Source organism: Mastacembelus armatus, chromosome 4 (assembly GCF_900324485.2).
Source record: "Mastacembelus armatus chromosome 4, fMasArm1.2, whole genome shotgun sequence".
In the NCBI taxonomy this organism is placed as follows: Eukaryota; Metazoa; Chordata; class Actinopteri; order Synbranchiformes; family Mastacembelidae; genus Mastacembelus; species Mastacembelus armatus.
Window position 1 is genome coordinate 22,266,723 of NC_046636.1, and position 19,719 is coordinate 22,286,441.

General features: G+C 39.1%; 2 protein-coding genes across 6 annotated transcripts; one reads left to right on the forward strand and one right to left on the reverse strand.

Annotated features, from left to right (window-relative positions):
- Positions 1-343: 343 nt before the first annotated feature.
- chaf1a (chromatin assembly factor 1, subunit A (p150)) lies at positions 344-10,996 on the reverse strand. Its single transcript, XM_026305047.2, has 16 exons — positions 10,718-10,996; positions 9,310-9,357; positions 8,170-8,768; positions 7,578-7,637; positions 7,184-7,428; positions 6,979-7,060; positions 6,791-6,859; positions 6,328-6,545; positions 6,047-6,215; positions 5,694-5,774; positions 5,407-5,508; positions 5,027-5,276; positions 4,340-4,499; positions 3,729-4,050; positions 3,455-3,539; positions 344-1,592 (listed from the first exon to the last, which is right to left on the reverse strand). Exons 1-16 carry the CDS (start codon positions 10,779-10,781, stop codon positions 1,480-1,482), a joined length of 2,667 nt encoding a protein of 888 aa, XP_026160832.1. The 5' UTR covers positions 10,782-10,996; the 3' UTR covers positions 344-1,479.
- An 881-nt stretch (positions 10,997-11,877) lies between these two features.
- scamp4 (secretory carrier membrane protein 4) lies at positions 11,878-17,177 on the forward strand. Of its 5 annotated transcripts, none has more exons than XM_026305545.1 (7): positions 11,878-11,983; positions 12,568-12,594; positions 12,798-12,926; positions 13,044-13,200; positions 14,726-14,827; positions 15,379-15,496; positions 15,635-17,177. In XM_026305545.1, exons 2-7 carry the CDS (start codon positions 12,588-12,590, stop codon positions 15,821-15,823), a joined length of 702 nt encoding a protein of 233 aa, XP_026161330.1. In that variant the 5' UTR covers positions 11,878-11,983; positions 12,568-12,587; the 3' UTR covers positions 15,824-17,177. The 5 variants fall into 5 exon arrangements, with proteins under 5 accessions (XP_026161330.1, XP_026161331.1, XP_026161333.1 ...); XM_026305546.1 differs by having other exon boundaries at positions 11,891-12,001; XM_026305548.1 differs by having other exon boundaries at positions 11,920-11,983; positions 12,550-12,594.
- Positions 17,178-19,719: the final 2,542 nt, after the last annotated feature.

Here is a 19,719-nt window from a genome sequence, read left to right on the forward strand (position 1 = left end):
AAATCCATGTATGAACTTCAGTTTGTATCTAAAGTGAAGTTACTTTACAACTAACATGACCTGACACTGTGCACACAATACTGAAGCTCTGTGAAGCTCTACTGAAGCTTACTTGAAGCTTTTTCACAGAAACAACCTTTTAAATATTTTAGAAGTGAATCAACAGATGTAATATCGACTAATATCGTGAGCAGTTTTACAAAAGACAGATGAATAATGGTAATGTTCTTAGAAACGTTCTACAGGTCTACACTATGAGGTATTTTGTGGGGAAAAGTCTTCACTCAGCAAGCTTTCAACTAATTAACCTTTCACTCATTTAATACAATGATAGAGTCCTAGAGAGCTGAGAACACATTTATTTGGATTGAATTTGAGCAGTTCTTTAAAGGAAAGGTGTACAGTATGTTCTCTAGGAAATTACCTGTAAAATAGTGTTGCCACAGTTGATTTCCAGATGTGCAAAAGCAATTTAGACTTCGTGACAGAAATGCCTCAAATAAATACCGATTTTAAGTTTTGAATACCTGTTATTGACAAAAAGCCATATTACATCTGCTGTTCAGCGGCTTTATACACCATAGACTCTGACAGATTAACGCTTAAGTGTTAACCAGAACAGCCTGTTAGCTCCTGTTGAGAAGTATGAGACACTGCTTGTGTGGTGATAGCATTAGCTTCATGCTAACAAAGGCACCCAGATGAAGGGGCAGAGTGAGCAGAATTCAAAAGTGCAGTACTTTTATTCATGTTTAATGAATTTATCCTGTTCAAGTATTCTTGAAAAAAAAAAAAAAAATACAAAAAAAAAAATAATAAAATTACAAATTTATAAAACACTGACACTGGGCCTAACTGTACAAGGACAGATCTAGCAACTACTCCAGTGAGTTATCAGAATCAGAAATTGCAGAATAAATGGACCCAAATATAAAGATGGACTTCCAGCCTCTCATTTCCCAAACTCTAATTTCTGGTGAACTATGTACATTTAGACAATAAGAAATACATTAATATCATAAATCCAAAATTTCACAAACCGTACATAATGCTGTTCTTGATGTCTTGGATGCTTCTTCTCATGAAATTTGGCCATTTCCATTCTGCTCATCCTCCCTCTGCTCAACCCAATCCACTGTAGCTGAAGCAGTGCTTAACTGCTTCTACTTTAGAGGTGCATTTCAGTTATGCCCAACTCAGACTTCATTGCAAAAAATCAGATACAGAGTGAACCATTGGACAAACCTGTCCTCAGACACTGATTTTATGCACAACTACACTGTACAGGCAAGATGGCTCCCAACTCCTTTATGAAACAGAGGGAACTCATACTGAGCAGAGGCTATCTGCTGTTAGTTACCTGTGCCACAGTGTGGTGCTTAATCTTGCTCGAAGTTGAGTCTGTTGTGGCCACAGTAGAAAAAGAAACGGATGTGTAAACAGGCGTAGCTTGGTTACGGGAGACGGTCTGCCCGGTCCTCAGGCAGTGGCGAAGGTAGGAGCAGCACTGGCTACGGGGAGAACAGCTGTGTCAGAGGGGGTGACTTCCATTAGGCTGTCTCCTTCCCTGGCAGAGTTCTCTTTGACTGGGCCTAAAGAGTCATATTTAAAATTTTAATATGAATTCAGAAAAAATATCCATTTAAAACTAGGATCTCTGTATGCAGGTGTTTGTAAATGACTGAAGCATGTTAAGACCTGTTATTTTACTATACTTTTAAACCGAAAAAAAAAAGACAACTTTAGATATGCTTGTGGGCATGTTTTATTAAGTTTGGACCAAGGAAAACTATTTTCCTGCTTCTGCTCTTTATGCTAAGCTAGGCCAACTAGCTGGATGTTGTAAAAGCTCATCATGGGGCCTAGGATATCCTGGTGGAAGTGATCAGAGCAATCACTCAAACTATGGCATGTTACTCAGGAAATCTGAATGGACAACTTAAAAGGGCTGCAACAAATAACTATTTTAATTATTGATTACTCAGACTTTTACAAAATATTAAATCTGTATTCAACATTGTATTGTCACAACATGGCCCCAATGAGTTGGCCACAAGCGTCGTAAAAAATAAAACAAACGAGTTGTTTTAATGTGATGACATTTAAATAGATCTTAAATTTTATTACATTAAAAAGGCACTTGTTTCCTAGAATTTCACACTGAAAGCGTGAAACAGAAAGTGAGTGGTGCATTAACCCAAATGAAGCGACATGCTTTCAGACATGCACATGAACATTGCTAGACATCATCCCAGTGAGCTGCATGTAAAAACACAAATGCTAGAGGAACACAGACCAGACAAAACCTGAACCTTTCTCCTGCTCTTGTTAAAAGCCTGAGTAGTGTCAGGGTGTGAGCTCTGGTGTGTCTCCAGTACACTACAAAAGCAACACTGTCCCTCACTGAAACCAGTTGGATTTTGTCCCCTTGTAAAACTATCTCACTCAGACAATCTCTCACTGTGTGATGTGTGTGTTACAATGACAATTCCAGACTATCTCTGGACATTGCCTGGGTTTATATATGAAAACAAACATTTAATCCCCATTGGCGCCGACCTGCATCAGTCATCACAACAGCCCTGTGTGTGTGGTGTTTTTACCATTAGCAGAACAGACACAACAGCTAAAAACTATCCCCTATAGGCTATAGCTGTCCCTAGAAATTCAATAGAAGGAAATGTAGACATGGAGCCCAATAACACAGGTTAAATGTGACATAGGTCTCATGTCCATGTCTTCATCAGATAAAACAGAAGTCTGTGGTGAGATGTGAAAGTTACTGCGTCAATTGGCCTGAGAACCAGAAACATTTTACTGGATGACTGATTATCTGACCACATAACAGGTTAACTATAACAAGAAGGCACCACCACTATCCACATAACAATGTAAGAATTGTTTAATTATGGAAAGCACAGCTTTCTTACCCGCTTCTGCTCGTGTGACATGTGCTAATGCAAGGAGCTCCTAATTTAAGGGCATGTTTGTAGCCAACTATTTTTTTTATTGATTTTCACATTGAAAATCATTAAAAAAAAAAAAAAAAAAAAAAAAAAATCCCTGAAAATCAATAATTAGTTGTTGCAGCCCTACTTGGGCATACTGAATAAGGCTGAATATATGAAATGAAAGTCAATATTTTGAATGGAACGAGAATATGGAAACAAAGTCTGGATATGTGAACTGTGTGTATTTTTTATCAGATATAATAGTGGCCGATTAAAGCAAACCATGAACAGAAATGTTAACTGCAAAGAGATTATGCTCTCCAGAGCCTCTGGCTTAGCACTTTTGTGGAGATCTGTGATGCCACAACAAAATCCCAGACTTCTTGCGATTAAAATGGCAACAGCAAAAATACTTCTAGACTTTGCTGAAATGGATTGGTCTGAATCTTTGGGAAAGCATTAAACATTGACAGACAGGTTTCTATTTGGACTGTGAAACTCACTAGTTTGTGCGGAAATGATGACACAGTCTTCCTCATCATCGTCCTCAGTATCAGCTTGAAAGCCATCAGCTTCCATTGGCTCCGTCTGGAAAGAACAGAGAAATAACACCATCTTAGGCAATAAGTCACAATAAACTTGTGTAATTCCTGTTTTCATTAGATAATGCTCTAAAACATTTATAATGATAGCAAAAAGTGCAACTAATTGAAGTACACTGAGAACTAAAATGTGAAGTCTGGATAAACATAAATCTGTTTAAGTGTGTTTCTCTACCTGCTCGGGGTCAGGACATCTCTTCATAAATTTGGTGATTGACATGCTGCCTGTGCTCTTCCTTTTGTTAGATGATGAAGTCATGGTTGAGGAAGTCTGAGGTGTAGTGGGAGAGTTTCCCTGAGAGCCAGTGGCTGCCTGGGGTTCTTCACGGGAGTCTTCCCGAGCTCCTGTGGTGAGGTAGGTCCACTGGCAGGGCACCGGGAGAGCTTCCTGGCCAAAACGGGTCAGGACCTCTGTGTGCACATACCAGCAGCAGCGTCTATAGCTAAAGCGCTTCTCATAAACAGCATTGTTCTTGATGAGGCGCTTCAGCTGTATTCTAACAAAGATTGAGATTGGGGGGGGGGGGGGGGGGGGGGGGGGGGAGAATATCATAATTGTAAAAAATATTGATATAGTGGCTGGTTTTAACTGAATAATGAATATTTGAAAAGTTAGTTATTGTAAAACATCTACAGAGATGTTTTAGGGGGTACATTTGTTTGAGTAGCTATTTATTATAAAGTTTGCTTTTGTTTTGGCAAAGAATATTATGGTATTTAAATTAATTTCTATGACTTTATTCTATCATATATTTACACAGAAATTGTTAACCAACAATGTTTTACCTGGTGGGAATGGTTTCTGATGGGTTTTGAGGGCTGGACAGCAGTGGAGGTGATGATGAGGAGGATGAACTCTGCTGACGACAAAACTCCTGAAACTCAGTGATGATCACTTTGCTGCTGTTGAGATTGCCGTGCAGCAGAGGTAACAGCTGACACAGCACTGTCAGAAAAAGAATGTTAGCAAAAAAAATATTAACTTTTAATTTTGTATAAATTACATAACTTTAAACATACCAGCTAAGTAAACTCACAGGACAATTAGGATGATATGTATTGGTATAATATTATACCTGTAATTAAAAATATACATAAAATTACTACTTATGTAATGTTCTTGAAATAAAAGTGCTGTTATGATAACCGAGCCATTGACAGACATAAGTAAACTAAGGAAAACACACAGAGAAGCAATTTACAGTTACTAATGATATGTCTAGCAGCTGATGGCAAAAACACCAATTAACACCAATTTTATTAATCCAAAATTATTTTCAAGCCACTATGAATTTGATTAAAACAGTCTCCTCATATGCTTAAAATACAAATGAAAAATATGTCAGAGATAAAGTTGCCGGTTGTGCAAGGTTGTGCCTGATTGATAGATTGCCGCAAAAAAAAAAACAAAAAAACAAAAAACAAAAACGTTTTCCACCCTTAACTCCAGTGAAACTCTATTAACACACGTACATTGTGCTTCTCTCTGACACTTCTGTGACAGCTCTTCTGGCCCAGGGCTGGTGTCTGCCTTAGGTAAAGGTTCAATTAGACACATTGCATAAGACTGAAGGAGCTCCAGACCAGGTCCTTCTCCATCCCAGATGCAGCCCCTCACCACTGGGTCCAGGACCTTCATTTTCTTCTTTGTGGACATCAGCTCATCCCATTCCCTTGCTTTCAGTTTCTGAAGGAGTTTTTGCTTTTCCAGATCACCACCCTCCTGACAAGTTGCAGATTTTAGCACAGATTTTACTAAAGCATTTAGCTACAAAAAAATGTAAATGTAAAAATGGCTGTGAAGGAGAAAGAAATCTAATGAAAAAAAACCAATAATGCAGCATTGCCTATACCTCTTCTTCTAAAGCCACCTCATCATCTGAAAGGTAGCCATGAGGAACAAAGAAGCCATCGTCATCGTCATCATCATCTTCACCTCCTTCCTCCTCATCTTCCTGATAATTGATCAACAGTTCAATGTCTTAAAAAGTAGAATTATTTGTTCACACTACAATCCTTGTTAAGTTGCAACAAGAACATAAGTGCACTTTGTTGTGTGCATTTTCATTCCTTGCTGGTAATACATTCAAAGAGATTCCAATAGTATTTAATATTTTTTAAGCATTCAAAGAAAACCCACCCCTTCACTTTGTGACAGGGACTCTCCTGGTTCCTCTTCCTCCCATTCTTCATCACTGTCCACCTCATATTCCAATAAATCCTAGTAACAGAATGTAGTTGTTGGCACCAGAGCTATACAAAGAATTCTTGGACTAAGTGAAAATACAGAATACAAGCAACATTTTTAAAAAAAAATATAACTATGTAATCTGAGATTTCAGTTGCTAGAGACTGATGTATTATGATTATTATGTTATTTAAACATATGCCAATATAACCCACTTCATCTCCTATTGTCAACATAGTGGGATCTCTTACTGACAGGGTGATAGGAAAACTGAACAGAATGATGCCTTTTCCAAATGGTATTACCTTGTCTTGTCTGAAGGGGAAACGAGGTGAGATGTGTGAACTTTTCTTATTCCAGGTGCCCCAGTATGCTGGACGGTAGTTCTCATGGAACTGCAGCAGCTTCATGGGTCCATAACGTTTACGGTCTGGCACACCATCTGATTTAGGCCCCTCCACTGTTATACACTCTCTGAGGAAAAAATACACAAGGTAACCATAAAGCTACAAATAACTTTGTATTTTTCCACAAATCTATATGTGAATACATGTGATGTACCACTGAACAGTTTGGGATGCATCACCTGAGTGAGTCTGTATGTCTGGGTTTGGTGGGTCCTGAGCAGCGGGGCTTTTGCCCGATCCAGTCTTTCAGTCCATTCAGGTTATCAGCAGGGTTTAACAAAAACTGGTCCAGTTCCTCCAGAACAGAGTCATCACACTGAACCCGACACAGTGGTGCCAAAGCCATGTTTTCTTTTATCTCAAATGGAGCAAACTTCCCACACGCAGCCGCAAGTGTCTTTAATGACAATGAGACAAAACAAGTTGTTACATTATTTGTAGTTCTGTTGATTATATTACATAAAAGGACAACAAAGGTGATAGTGCATGTATTGCAAAAAACTGAATAAGCTTCTCTAAAGATGATAGCAGGATTTCTAGCTTTTAGGCAACAACATTCTGAGCACAGTAATTATGAACAAACAGTTTATAGGGGGAATGCAAGTCAAACCAAGCACTGGTGTTGTGAAGAGCTCTACTAACCTTCGGAGCCTGTTGGATCTTCGGTTTCTGTAGAAATCGTGTAATTTCTGCTTTCTCAGCTTTGAGACGCTGTAAACAGAAACACACTGGTCAATAGACTATTGAGTAAAAAAAAAATGTAGAGATAAATCTGGCAGGAAAAGTAATATAAGCCTAGCCAATACCAGCACTTTCCTACATAGACTTACATCTTTCTCTTCTTTCAATCGTTTCTCTTCCTCCTTCACTCGCTTCTCCTCTTCTTTCTTCTGTTTCTCTTTAAGCTTGGCCCTGAGGCAAATTGTAAGCACAACACACATAATCTGCATCACATTGTTAACATCAACTTATGGCATTGAAAATATGACATAAGCCATAATGATGTTACATTATTTGGAGCTTCGCATTACTCACTCTAATTTTGATTTACGTAGCTCCTCTCTTGCTTTAAACCTATCTGCCTTTTCCTTCTCCTCTTTTTCTTTTTTCTCTCTTTTCTCTCGCTCATCTTTTTCCTTTTTCTCACGCTTTTCTCTTTCTCGCTCTTCCTTTAGCTTGCGAGCCTCTTCTTTCTTTTTCTCTTTCGCAGCTTTAGCCTCTTCCTTTTGGCGTTCCTTCTCCTGTCTCAGACGAAGCCTCTCCTCTTGTTCTTGAAAACTCTACAATTGCATAAGTTTATCATTAACAAATTAGATGAGAAATACAAGACATAAGAAATCAAAACCTGTAAGGAGGCATGTTCTTAAACACACAACTAGTGAATTTGAAAGAATTTAATCTCTGCTTGCAGTGAACACAGTGGTCTCACCTTCAATGAGCGTCTTTTGACCTTTTTCTGATCTGGTGTCTTGGGGGTGGTCTTTGGCTCCTACAATGAGAACCAAGAAACCAATCTGACATCCAACCTACTGAATTTTCTTTATTTATACATTTGTATCAAGACAAGTCATTTCAAAAATATTGATATGATGTCATTCTTAATGAATATACCATAGCATAGATGGGACCCTTGTGATTAGTATAATTGGGTAATATGGGTGTTTCATAAATGTTTTTGATGTAGATATGTACAATATATCTGAAACCATTTAGAGGCATCCTCAAAACAGACTTGTGATATGAGCAGTAACAAAAATCAGACACTGATCAATCAAATTGTATTTTAATGTTTCAATTTATGTTAAAAGTTGAAGTTAAATGCTAATCAAACTGTCTAAACACTAAGAGCTTAATGTTTAATAAACTACCACTATTTCCATCACACTTTCCATGCAGTACTTTTTTTTGTGAGTGATATCTATCAAATATTTAAACATTACCAAACATAGGAACACTGATGAATCTATAGTGACTGGTTGATTTAAATGTGGGTAAATGCATGAAATGAGAGGTAGACATACTGTAGGCGTAGTGGGTGTAGGATCATCAGTCTTGGACTTCTCTGGTGAGCTTTCAGACATTGAGCTGACTGATGAAACTGACAGCATGGACTTATTTCCCAAACTGGAAACATTTCCAGACTCATTCTGCCCCTCGGACTCACTGCCAGAATCCTGCGTTGTGTCAAGCTGCAAAATAGGTATCGTCTGATTCCTGTCTTTTTCCTCCACGTCATCTACTTCATCTGTGTTGACTACTATGCAGTCTAAACCGTGTGTTTTATGAGAGAGATCAAAAGAAGCAATGTTGTCTTTGCCCTGACACTCGTTTTTTATTGGGAAGGAGGGAGAGGCAGGAGGGAATGGAGCAAGGCACTTTACAGAAGACGAAGAGTGGTCTTCAGTCAAATCTATAATAATGTTTTCATCTGAGTCTGCAGCATTCCTACGGCTCAGAAAGCCATCAAGGGGCCCACGACCATTAACCAGTGGTGGCCTACTGTGCACCAACGGTGGAGAAGACTCATTCTCATTCTCCCTGTCTGAAGGTTCAGGGCAGGCACGTACACAGGGGCGTTTCTCTTTTGGTTCAGGGTTTAGGCGCTTGAATGGGAGACGGGCTGCAAGAGGAATTTAAAAACAAGCAAAAAACAAAATGTGTCACAATCATGGTTGTTGTGTTGTATCAGCTGGCAAAATGTAGAACAGATGATGGGGCTATCACAAAGTTGTTCAACAAAAAACTTGTACAGCATCAAAAATTAAGTTGCGAGGACACTCATAGGCATAATGCTTTCCCTAGATCCTAACCCTAAAACCAAGTGTCAACCCTCAAACAGGAGGACCAGAAAAATGTCTTCACTTTGATAGAAATGTGCTCAAAATGGTACTCAAAGATAGCTATATAAGTACACACACACACACACACACACAAAATTAATAGAACAGAGATTTGATCCCATATATGCTAAAGCAAGGGAAAGGAGAAACATAAAAGATGCAGCAATCATTAATAAGCACCACCATAAAAACATAATTTGACATTAAAACAAACAAACAAACAAAAAAAAACATAGAAACCTACCATGCTAGGTCATTTATAATAGTAATTTTAAACTGTGTCAAAATGAGTGAAAAATACTAAATAAAATTTGCATTTACCTTGGATAAGTTTCTTGTTTGCATTGTTACTGGATTTGCAATCCATGCCTGAAAAAAAAAAAAAAAACAAGATACAAAAACATTAGTAGTCTACATCAGAAAATAACACCTTGAGCGAAAACTTCACTTCAAAGTACTCAAGTGTGAAATAATGAACTGGCACAGAAACTTAAGGAAACTACTTCTGTTGCAGAAGAAGTAGGCCAGTAGAAGTTTTGACAAGTGGTGAACTGAGAGGCTGTCAGAAAATGAAGAGTAAATAACTCATCTGAACTAGTATATTTGAAATAAGCCCCAAGGCACAGATCACAGACTTAAGGCATTATCAACTCTACTCTGTCACTTGTTTAGGCTCCACTCCACCGCTTTCTAACTTAGTGTAACAACCACAAGTCAGTGTAGCTAATGTCCTATGGTGTCTTAAAATCCCCATCGCCCTATACTGAAGTGAAACCCTTACAAATGAGAAAAGCTACTTGTAACTGGTTACTTTTAAGTGTTGTGTTAAATGTCACGTGTTTAGCAACGTCGGCTTGTTTACATTATAGTTATACAGTGAATATGATGTTGTGTTTGGTCTGCGCTCCCGCCAACCGGTGTATTAGTCGAGGCAGTAGGCCCCGTCTAGTCCGCAGGGCACGCACCTTAGGACTGTCAGTAAAGGGTCCCTGTCCACTCATAATAACTTACTGAAACATCGCACAGCCACTGAATATTTGTAACACCTGGCATTAAATCAACAACAAACGCGCAAACGTTAAAGAGTGAGACCAGCTGAGCAGGCCTGGAGGTTTATCTGTGAAACCAGCTTTCATGTTTGGAGCTAACGTTGAGCTCACGGAAGCTAACGTACCTAGCTTGTCTGCTAACTTAACTAAACTAGCTGCTTCCTATGTACCATGGGCAGAGCTAAGATAGCAAACCGGTAATAACAGAGCCAAGTTTACCACTAGGTTAGGCTAAAGACCTTTTAATGGCAAATACTCAAGTTAAGGCCCAACTTAACGTTATCTTGACAAACCTTTATGGTTTTCCCAACTAATGATACCGTTATCATGATAACACTAGCAATGCTTGGTAGCAATTTAGCTGTGCATAGCTAGCTTTCATAGTTAGAATTTCATATTATTATATTCATATCAGTTAATTTAGCATTTGCTTGGTAACAATGACACCAGGCAAGCTAACAACGCTGTTGTTAGGAAAATGTTTGCTAGCAATGTCCAACTTAACGCTGACCCAATGGATTAATTCACTTTTAAACGGTTCCTACTAAATTTGTCATCTTTTGTGCTCGCTTAAGACGCACAACGAAGCTACACTCCATGTATAAAGTTATTATAACAGTAAAGACAGGTCAAGTCATTACGGACGACAAGAAGCTCGCTGTGCATAGCATTAGCATTACCTCTTCTGCGGGGAGTCGATGCTGCCAAATGTCCGTCCGCAGATGGGTTTTCCGCCGCCAACATCCCAACCACTGAACCGGGGCTCTTTTTGGCGATTTTCTCCGACAGAACAATTTCGAAACGCCAGCACAGTTCGCGAGTAACACTCAAGAACGACCCAGATAACAGACCAAGCTTTTCCCTACTTTAAAACGATATATATTTCTAATTTATTTCACATAAACATGACACACTCGCCGAACCTCCCACATACTGCTTCGGTTTACTCTGTTGCCTGCCTCGCGCTCGTCAGTCGGAATTGGCGGGAGTGTGTTACTTGCATCAATAACCTTCTCTGATTGGTCAGCCCCAAGTCACAACTCGTGAGGGGAGACGTTTGATTTGTACAACTGAGTTGCACGTTGTTCGAAGTTTCGTGTTAACAACCGCTTTGGACTTTTCATAGATGTATCAGGCCTTTGAATGTTGGGTAACACTTTAATAGCTAACCAAAAAGAGAAACTCTGGGAGCTGACATGTGTTATGTTTTTTAATAAATATACTACCCAACCTGTCCGGGGTACCCTGTGCAATAAACTAAAAGCTACCAGCAATCTCTCACAGGGTACGCCTTCTATGTGATGTTTCGGGCTTTGTGATTGGCAGCGGAGTTGACTTTCGGCTAGCCAGGGTTGCCATGTCGTGGCTTAGTGAAAGGAAAAAAAAGGAAAGAATAAAGTCGATCTGCGAGGATGGTGATCTCTGGCTGTTTGTTCTCTCAACAGTAGTTTAGTTGCAGTACGTTATATTCCCTAAATAGCCACAGATTCTTTCTCCCTACGTTTATTTTACTTTGAAAGGCAAAAGCATTTTGCCACTCACTCCCACCAACCAGAGTTTTGTTGACTCAGTTGTTAAATGCTTACGACAATGACAAAAATATCTGCCTTATATAACATCAACAAGGATTCCACTTTTCAGCTCCAAGATGATAAGCGTTTTTAGACTGCCTACTTATCCCAGCCTGTCTACGGATGTGTCGGATGAATTCTATAGGTGGGATTCATCCCAACGGGTGGAATGTCGAAGTCAGGTGTTCGCCGTTAACGGCTCATAGGAATCCTGGGATTTGTAGTTTTTGTAGCAATCGAACGCGTTCCATATAAACAGTTTGAAACTACAAGTGCCGAGGCGTAACGCAGCCGCAGTGTGTTAGAGTGGGGGGTGTCGAAAAAGCTCATCTCGAGTGATTATTGGACTCCCGCAGTTTTCAACGGAAACGTGAGGTGAAAAACGTTATTCCGGTAATACTGACAAATATACTATGCTTGAAGTTAACCGTTAACTGTAGGCAAATAGTGTTTTCATCGCTTGTCCACTGCCAAAGAGACAAAGCGGTAAGGTTCGATAAAGAGACAGTAAGCCCTTCTCTGCTCCGCTGGACTAACGTTACTAATCTGCTTGACAACGCGCATTAGCTGCTATCTACTTTATAGTATCATACATAAAGCCATCATATTCTAACTATACATAGGTATAATTTAAAAGAAAGCTCGGGAATTTCATGTTTCTGTACTGGAATTAGTGAACACTTTGAACAAAGTTGGAATGCGCATTCAAGAGGACCATACAAACTACAGCAAAAGGTTCAAAATGATTGGTACAGCGTCTTTTCTTGTCCCTCTGGACTTTTTTATTCAGCGTTGGCAATGTTCGTCAAGCACATAAAACTAATACAAGTTTGTAAAATAACAGGGAGTTTTATCTGAAGTAAGAATATGCTAATTGGTTAAAGTTTCCTTGTCTGGAATGGTGCATAAAAGTGTGTGTTAATTGCTCATTTCTATTTCTGTATATCCTTATTATTCAGGAAAGAACTGGGATTTCAAAATGGCAGGTTTGTCACTTAAAACGTGTTTCTATATATCTATATACATATCTATCTATTTCCTGTAAAAAGCAAACTAGTAGTAACAGAAAAAGGAACACTGTAAAAACACTTTTCCACTTTCCCTTCCCTTTTCCAGTGTATCCAAGCATGGTTTAACAATTAGTTGAAAAAAAGTAATACAACCATATTTATGATGCCACTTCTTTCAGAGCGGGTGAATAACTTCCCTCCCCTGCCTCAGTTCATGAGAATAAAGCCATGTTTTTATCAGAACATTGATGATGAGATCCCCTCACAGCACCAACAACTGGTGCGCAGAGTTTACATGCTTTGGATGAGTAAGTCACACTTTTTTTTTATAACTTTGTAATTTGGAGATGCGTTCCTTCATCTAATGTTAAAAAATAATTTCCTCTTACATTCTCGCCATGTCACTTGTACTTTCTCTTCTGCAGTGTATTCTGGCACTTTGTGCATAAACGTGATCTCATGTATTGCTTGGTGGGCCGGAGGTGGAAGTGCTACAAATTTTGGCTTCTCTCTGCTGTGGCTCATCCTCTTCAGCCCCTGTAGTTACATCTGCTGGTTCAGACCACTGTACAAAGCTTTCAGGTTAGTCATCATCTGGTAAATCTCACAACCCTGATTCATTCCTGAACTTCAACTTAACTTGACTTAACTGCTTTTTGTTGAAAGTGCTTACAAAGACTCTTTAGACACTTAACCCACCAAAATATCATATCACATACATACAGTGAGAACCACAGACATTTAGGTAAAAATGTTATTATAACAACAGGTCTGAATTTAGGACATGTATAAGATAAGCAGTTCTCAGTGTAGAAATCAGTTCAAAGTTTATCCAGCCAATGAAACCAGAAGTGGCCAAAGCATAAAGGAGAAAAAAAAGGAAATGGACATTGTAAAGATAAAGAGTGTAATGTGGGAGGGCTCTTTCCCCCAAAATATTTTTGCTAAATCTCAGAACAGCTAAAGCTGCATTGAAGTCCTTGATGGAGAATAAAAGTCCTAAAGCGAAATGTAGGAGTAACCCATCCATTTAAAGCCTTCCATTCATGTTCCATGTTGTGAAATCATGCCCAGATTTCCTGATGACACCAGGACATGTGTTACATGCTCAAACCTCTTAGATTCTGTAACAACTCTGGCTGCTACGCTTTAGACTACATGAAAGCTTCTTGTTGCTGTCATGGGTAGGAGAGAAAAGTGTATAGGAGCTGTCAATTTAAGATATTATAAAAGCATGTACAAGTAATGATGCATCTGAATTGGATAAAGTGGAGTTTATCATGGCTGGTTACATACATGAGCCAATTCCAGCTAACACAAGGCAAAAGGTATATCACTTCCTGGACAAATCCCTAGTCTATCACGAGGTTACAACTAATTGAATAAACTGACAAAATCTTTCTTGCTTCTTGTGGTTGGGTCTGAGAACCGCCCTTACCATTAGTCTCTTTTTCAATCAGTTAAATCTTTCGAGTGACAATGTCCTTGCCTTGTAAAACAGGAAACCTATGTGGGCATGGTGGTTTTAATAATCTGGTCTATTAATAACAGAGTAATAACAACCTATTAAATTGAATTCGGTTCAATTCAATTAAATTGGATCAGGGAGTGATCTGATCCACAGACAGGAAGGCCATAGAATATAAGCATGTCGGTCGTATGACATCTGCTGTGTGGGTTCATAGATTGCCTGAGAAAAATCACTTGCTTCAGTGAATATTTAAATCACCAATTATAATGATGTGGTGGGCACAGGTCACAAGATCTGATATGAAATTACTGAAAGAGTTTTGTTTTTGTGACAACAGTTAACAGTTTTTTGTGTATAAAACACATTGAAACACACACAAAGAATATTGCACCTTTTCTGTATGTGCAAAATATTTTCATATGCACCCATTATGTTTACTGAGGATATTTCTAGCTTTCTCATTGCTTGTTCATTTCAATGCATCATATTATCTAGTGAGTGTGGTGCCGGTTTGACCCACATGCTGACAACTACTAGGAGAAAGCAACCCTGCAACAAAAATGAAGCCAGTCAGTCTATTTGTTTTCTACTGTATCGTCTCTTTATCTTCTTCTTTTTTTTCCATGTTGTTCACAGGGCTGATAGCTCCTTCAACTTCATGGCCTTCTTCTTCATCTTCTTCTTCCAGTGTGTCTTAGCCCTTATCCAGACTTTAGGCTTCTCTGGCTGGGGAACATGGTGAGTTGAACTGAACCAGCTCTGAAGATTGTGCACATTGAGCTGGCCATGTGGGTTTCTGTCAAAGCGACCTGGAAAATCTGCTTTCCCTCACACACTTGCATTTGCTCGGCCACACAAATTATGATTCGAAGACACTACAATAAACTTGTTAACACATGATGAGGATGTTATCAACATAACAGTATTGAGCACTTCATAACTTACTGCTTGTTTTGTGTTTTTGCGTTTGCTAGTCCAGTTTGTTGCACAACCAGTTCCTTGATGCTGAGATGGAAGGTTTAGGCTATACCCTTCAGTCACTTTAAAATATGATGTTTTTATTTTAAGTTCAGTAACCAAGCATCTGTTAGTGAAGACACCACTGTTCGCTTATGAGACAATATGTCATTGTTAGTCAGTGTTATACTGATCACTCTATCTGCTGCCTCACTGCTTAATGGCTCATAAATAACGTCAGATTATATTTGAATTTAATTCACTTTGCTAATTACATGCTGTATGATTCACTAACACCACTACTCCATCTTACTCTCACCAATACATCAAAGCGGCTGGATTGCGACAGTGTTATTTTTCAAGCAAAATGTGGGCTCCGCTATAGTGATGCTTATCACAACTCTGCTCTTCACTGTGGTGACTGCTTTAATGGCACTGATTCTCATTAAGGTGAGTTAACACATATAGCATGCATATATACACACACATCTAAATACAGTTTTCCATATATACCCTCACAGGCACTTTAGCAGCCACATAAACGTGTAATGAAAGTTTTTTTTAAATCTCTTTCTTTTCGTGTATCAGGTGCACAGATTGTATCGTGGTGGTGGCGGGAGCTTGGCACGTGCTCAGGAAGAGTGGAGCAGTGGGGTGTGGAAGAACGCACCAGTGAGGGAAACGGGGTTTAACGTTGCTCATACAGTCCAAGGCCCAAGCTTGCCCCAGTACCCTGCCGCAGTGCCAAGCTATCCTGAGAACAGTCACTGGGGATAGCTTAGAGACGCCTGTAGATGGAGACATTGATCTGGTCATTTCAGTGGTGCAGGAGAAAACACTTAAATGCACCATATAATTTCTTCCCTACATTACAAAATACATGGGGGGGGTGCTATCAATACTCATTCAAATCTTAAACTTATTTTTGAGGGTTATCTTTAAAATATATCATTCCATTTCTAATTTGTTTACATATCATTCATTAAAAGGAATGGGAAAGATTTGCTTATGAAAATTAACTGTCTTGCCAATATATGTAAAGGATGTGTGCCTTAAGGAACTTTAAGATAGGATTGTTTTGTGTGCTGCCAGAGTTGTGATAGAAATCATACTAAAGTGAAGAAGAAGGAAGGGTTTTTCTTTTTTGAAATGAGAAAGTGGAAACCACATAAAAATTTTTTATCTGGTGGAATTCTTTCTATGTGCTGTGTGTATTCTGGCAAAACTTCAGTTTAGTTTTGATACGCTGTGCTTGATATCCTCATACTTTCCTGCTTTGGCTGCGATTTCTTGAAATAAGCCGTACTATTGCATGCAGATTTTGCATGTGAAAACACTGCTTGACTTTTGCCTTAATAAACGTTGCTTTTTGTTTTGTTAAACTGGACTTATGCTTCAGTGAAGCAGTATGTGGACACATTTCAAAAATTTCTGGTGCGCAGTCCGCCTTTGTGATTTCTCACTTAGTACTGATGTGCCAAAGCACCAGTTCCATTATTTTGATACTGAAAAAAAGTCACACCCAAAGTAGATATGTGTTATACTTTGCCTCAGTATTCAGTCTCTGAAGTTCCACAACCTCACTGTTTGCTTTTAGTGGTCAACGCCCCTGTGAGAGCACCTTATCAACTATTGTCACTGTTAGCCATTTGTTGCCTTCTCCTAGATAGACTGAATTGATGTTTTGTGACTACATTGTGCTTGCATGCAGTGTATTGTTGGTATAGGTCTAGGTAGTTTTTTTTTTCTTTTTACAGGATCTGATTTCATGTAACTAATATCAACAGACCAAATAACTCAAATGGCTGACTGAAAACAAATTTGAACGTAGATCTGCAGTAAAGTGGAACTCTGCATGTAAATGTATTCACAGTCTGATATTTGATATGAGTTCATTTTCTGACATTTCAGCAAACATCTTGTAAATGATCTGATTAAAACCAATGGATGTGGCTTTTTGTGCAGGTATTATAACAGTTCACCTTAATTTTATGTGAAGTGCAAGCACTAACTGAAAGGAAAGGTGCCTGCTTCATCGTTGGGAGAATATATTTTCTTTTCTTGTTACAAAGTGTCCTTCATGATATGAGCTGGATATTATAACATTTCAATAAATGTTTTACACACATCATGTCTTGTCTGCCCAAAATGAATGCATAAGAAATTTTAATATTGGAAATTTGCTAAATGGCCACTGACATACAGTCGTGCTATTTTTAGGCATTTGCACTGGACTCTTCTCATAGCCACTTGATGTTTAAAAAAAATAAAACTGTAACCCAATGTAGAAAGAAATGCTGATGCCATATTGATATATTCAGAAATGCATGTCATGGATGTTCCAAAGACCTGAATGTGGGATAACAAAGTCTGTGAAAATCATAGAATAACTCACAAGACAGCCTGAGCTGAAAGTGAGAGAACCTCATTAAATCTTGGGAAGGAAAAGTAGAACTGATAAACAAGAGAGAGGGTAGCAAAAAAAAGCTAAGACAGTGATTTCTGAAACTTATAAAGTCAGTGTAAACCCACTGGCTGTTTTTGGAAAAAAGAAAGTGAAAACAACAGTTGGCATATGGATTGTCTTAATTCCCCAGTGTAAATATGTCTGCTGAGTATGAAAGCACTAAAAAACTGCAAATGTATGCAATTGAACTGGCAATATTTTATTAATGCTTTACCCTATAAGACCAATATATATTCCTAATTCAGTTCATGACTACTTTTTTGTACTGCACTGTTGAATAATTGAGTAGAGGCCTACTTCAGCCATTTCATACCTACAGTACTTGTTTGAAATGAGGTATAAGGGGGCTCTGAGCGCTGTTGTTAATGATGGAATGAAAAACTCAGCAGTTGCAGGCTATAGTCTGACAGCTACTGACATTATTTTTAAATAAAAAACAAATCTAATTTACAAAAGTAGGCTATTAGAACCTTAAGTCAGAATTCTGGCAGCTTCAGGTTTTGCACACCTGGATTTGGGCGGTTTATCCCATTTTTCCTGGCAGATCCTCTGCGTCTCAGTCAGCTTGGATGGAAAGGTTTGTGAACTACCTAATTCAGGTCTCTTCACAGATGATCTAAGTGTAAAGATGATTTACAGATGATTTAAGTGTAAACTTTGGCTGGCTGCTCAAGTACAGGTCAGAGACCTGTCCTGCAGTCACTGCAGAGTTGTTTTGGCTGTATGATTTGGGTCATTTTCATGCTGAAAGGTGAACTGTCACCCCAGACTCAAGTCTCTGGATCAGGATTTATTACAGGATCTCTCTGTATTTGGCTACATTCATCCTTCGCCGAGTCTCCCCTGGGCATGATGCTCTTATGACTATGCTTCTCCATAGGGATGATAATAACCAACAGTGACTAGTGTTACTGCTTTGAGTTCTGCACAAATTTTTTTCAAGTTTTGAAGCTTTTTCCTTATGTTCTCAGAGTAATTTAAATTTGTCTCCATTTTAGAAACTCCAATTGAGCTGTCACCCTCAGAGTTTCACACATGGGTTTGTATTTTCTTGATCTCACCACAGTTTTATGTGGGAGATCTATAGAGAGATCCTTGGTTTGTGTCATGACATGAAGATTGAATTGTGGGAAATTTATATACACAGCTGTATGCCTATCTAAATGTCCAATCCATACAGTTTGCCACAGGCTGGCTCCAATGCACCTGACTACAGTCTGGAGTCCCACAGCAAATGTTCTGAATATTTTTTATAAAGGAAATGTTTCTGCTTTTTGCACATTTTTTAAAAGGATGTTTTTGGTTTGCTGGAGTTATTGATTGTAGATTCTTCTTCTTTTCCTTTCGGCTGCTCCCTACAAAGGTCACCACAGCGAATCATCTGCCTCCATTTAACCCTATCCTCTGTATCCTCCTCACCCACACCAACTATCCTCATGTCCTCCTTCACTACATCCAAGAACCTCCTCTTTGGTCTTCCTCTAGGCCTCCTTCCTGGCAGCTCTAACCTCAGCATCCTTTTACCAATGTATTCACTGTCCCTCCTCTGAACATGTCCAAACCATCTCAATCTGGCTTCCTGGCTTTTTCTCCAAAACATCTAACATGAGCTGTCCGTCTGATGTCCTCATTCCTGATCCTATCCATCCTCGTCAGTCCCAGAGAGAACCTCAACATCTTCAGCTCTGCTCTTGAACTCCTCTGTTACCCCTACAGCACACCTCACTACTGTCTTACAGTTCCCATACATGTCCTGCACCACTTGAACATACTTCTCTGATACTCCAGACTTCCTCATACAAAACCACAGCTCCTCTCTCGGCACCCTGTCATACACTTTTTCCAAATCTACAAAGACACAATGCAGCTCATTCTGGCCTGAGCTGTTGCCTCACAGCAAAAAGGTCCTGGGTTCACAACCCGGCCTTTCTGTGTGGAGTTTGCATGTTCTCCCTGTGCTTGTGTGGGTTTTCTCCAGGTACTCTGGTTTCCTCCCACAGTCCAAAAACATGTATGTCAGGTTGATTGGTGACTCTAAATTGCCCATAGGAGTGAGTGTGAGTGTGTGAGGCTGTTTGTCTCTAAGTGGCCCTGTGATGGACTGGTGACCTGTCCAGGGTGTACCCCTGCCTTCAACCCAAAAGAGAGCTGAGATAGGCTCCAGCAGATCCCTGTGACCCTGGTTAAGGAATAAGCGGGTATAGAT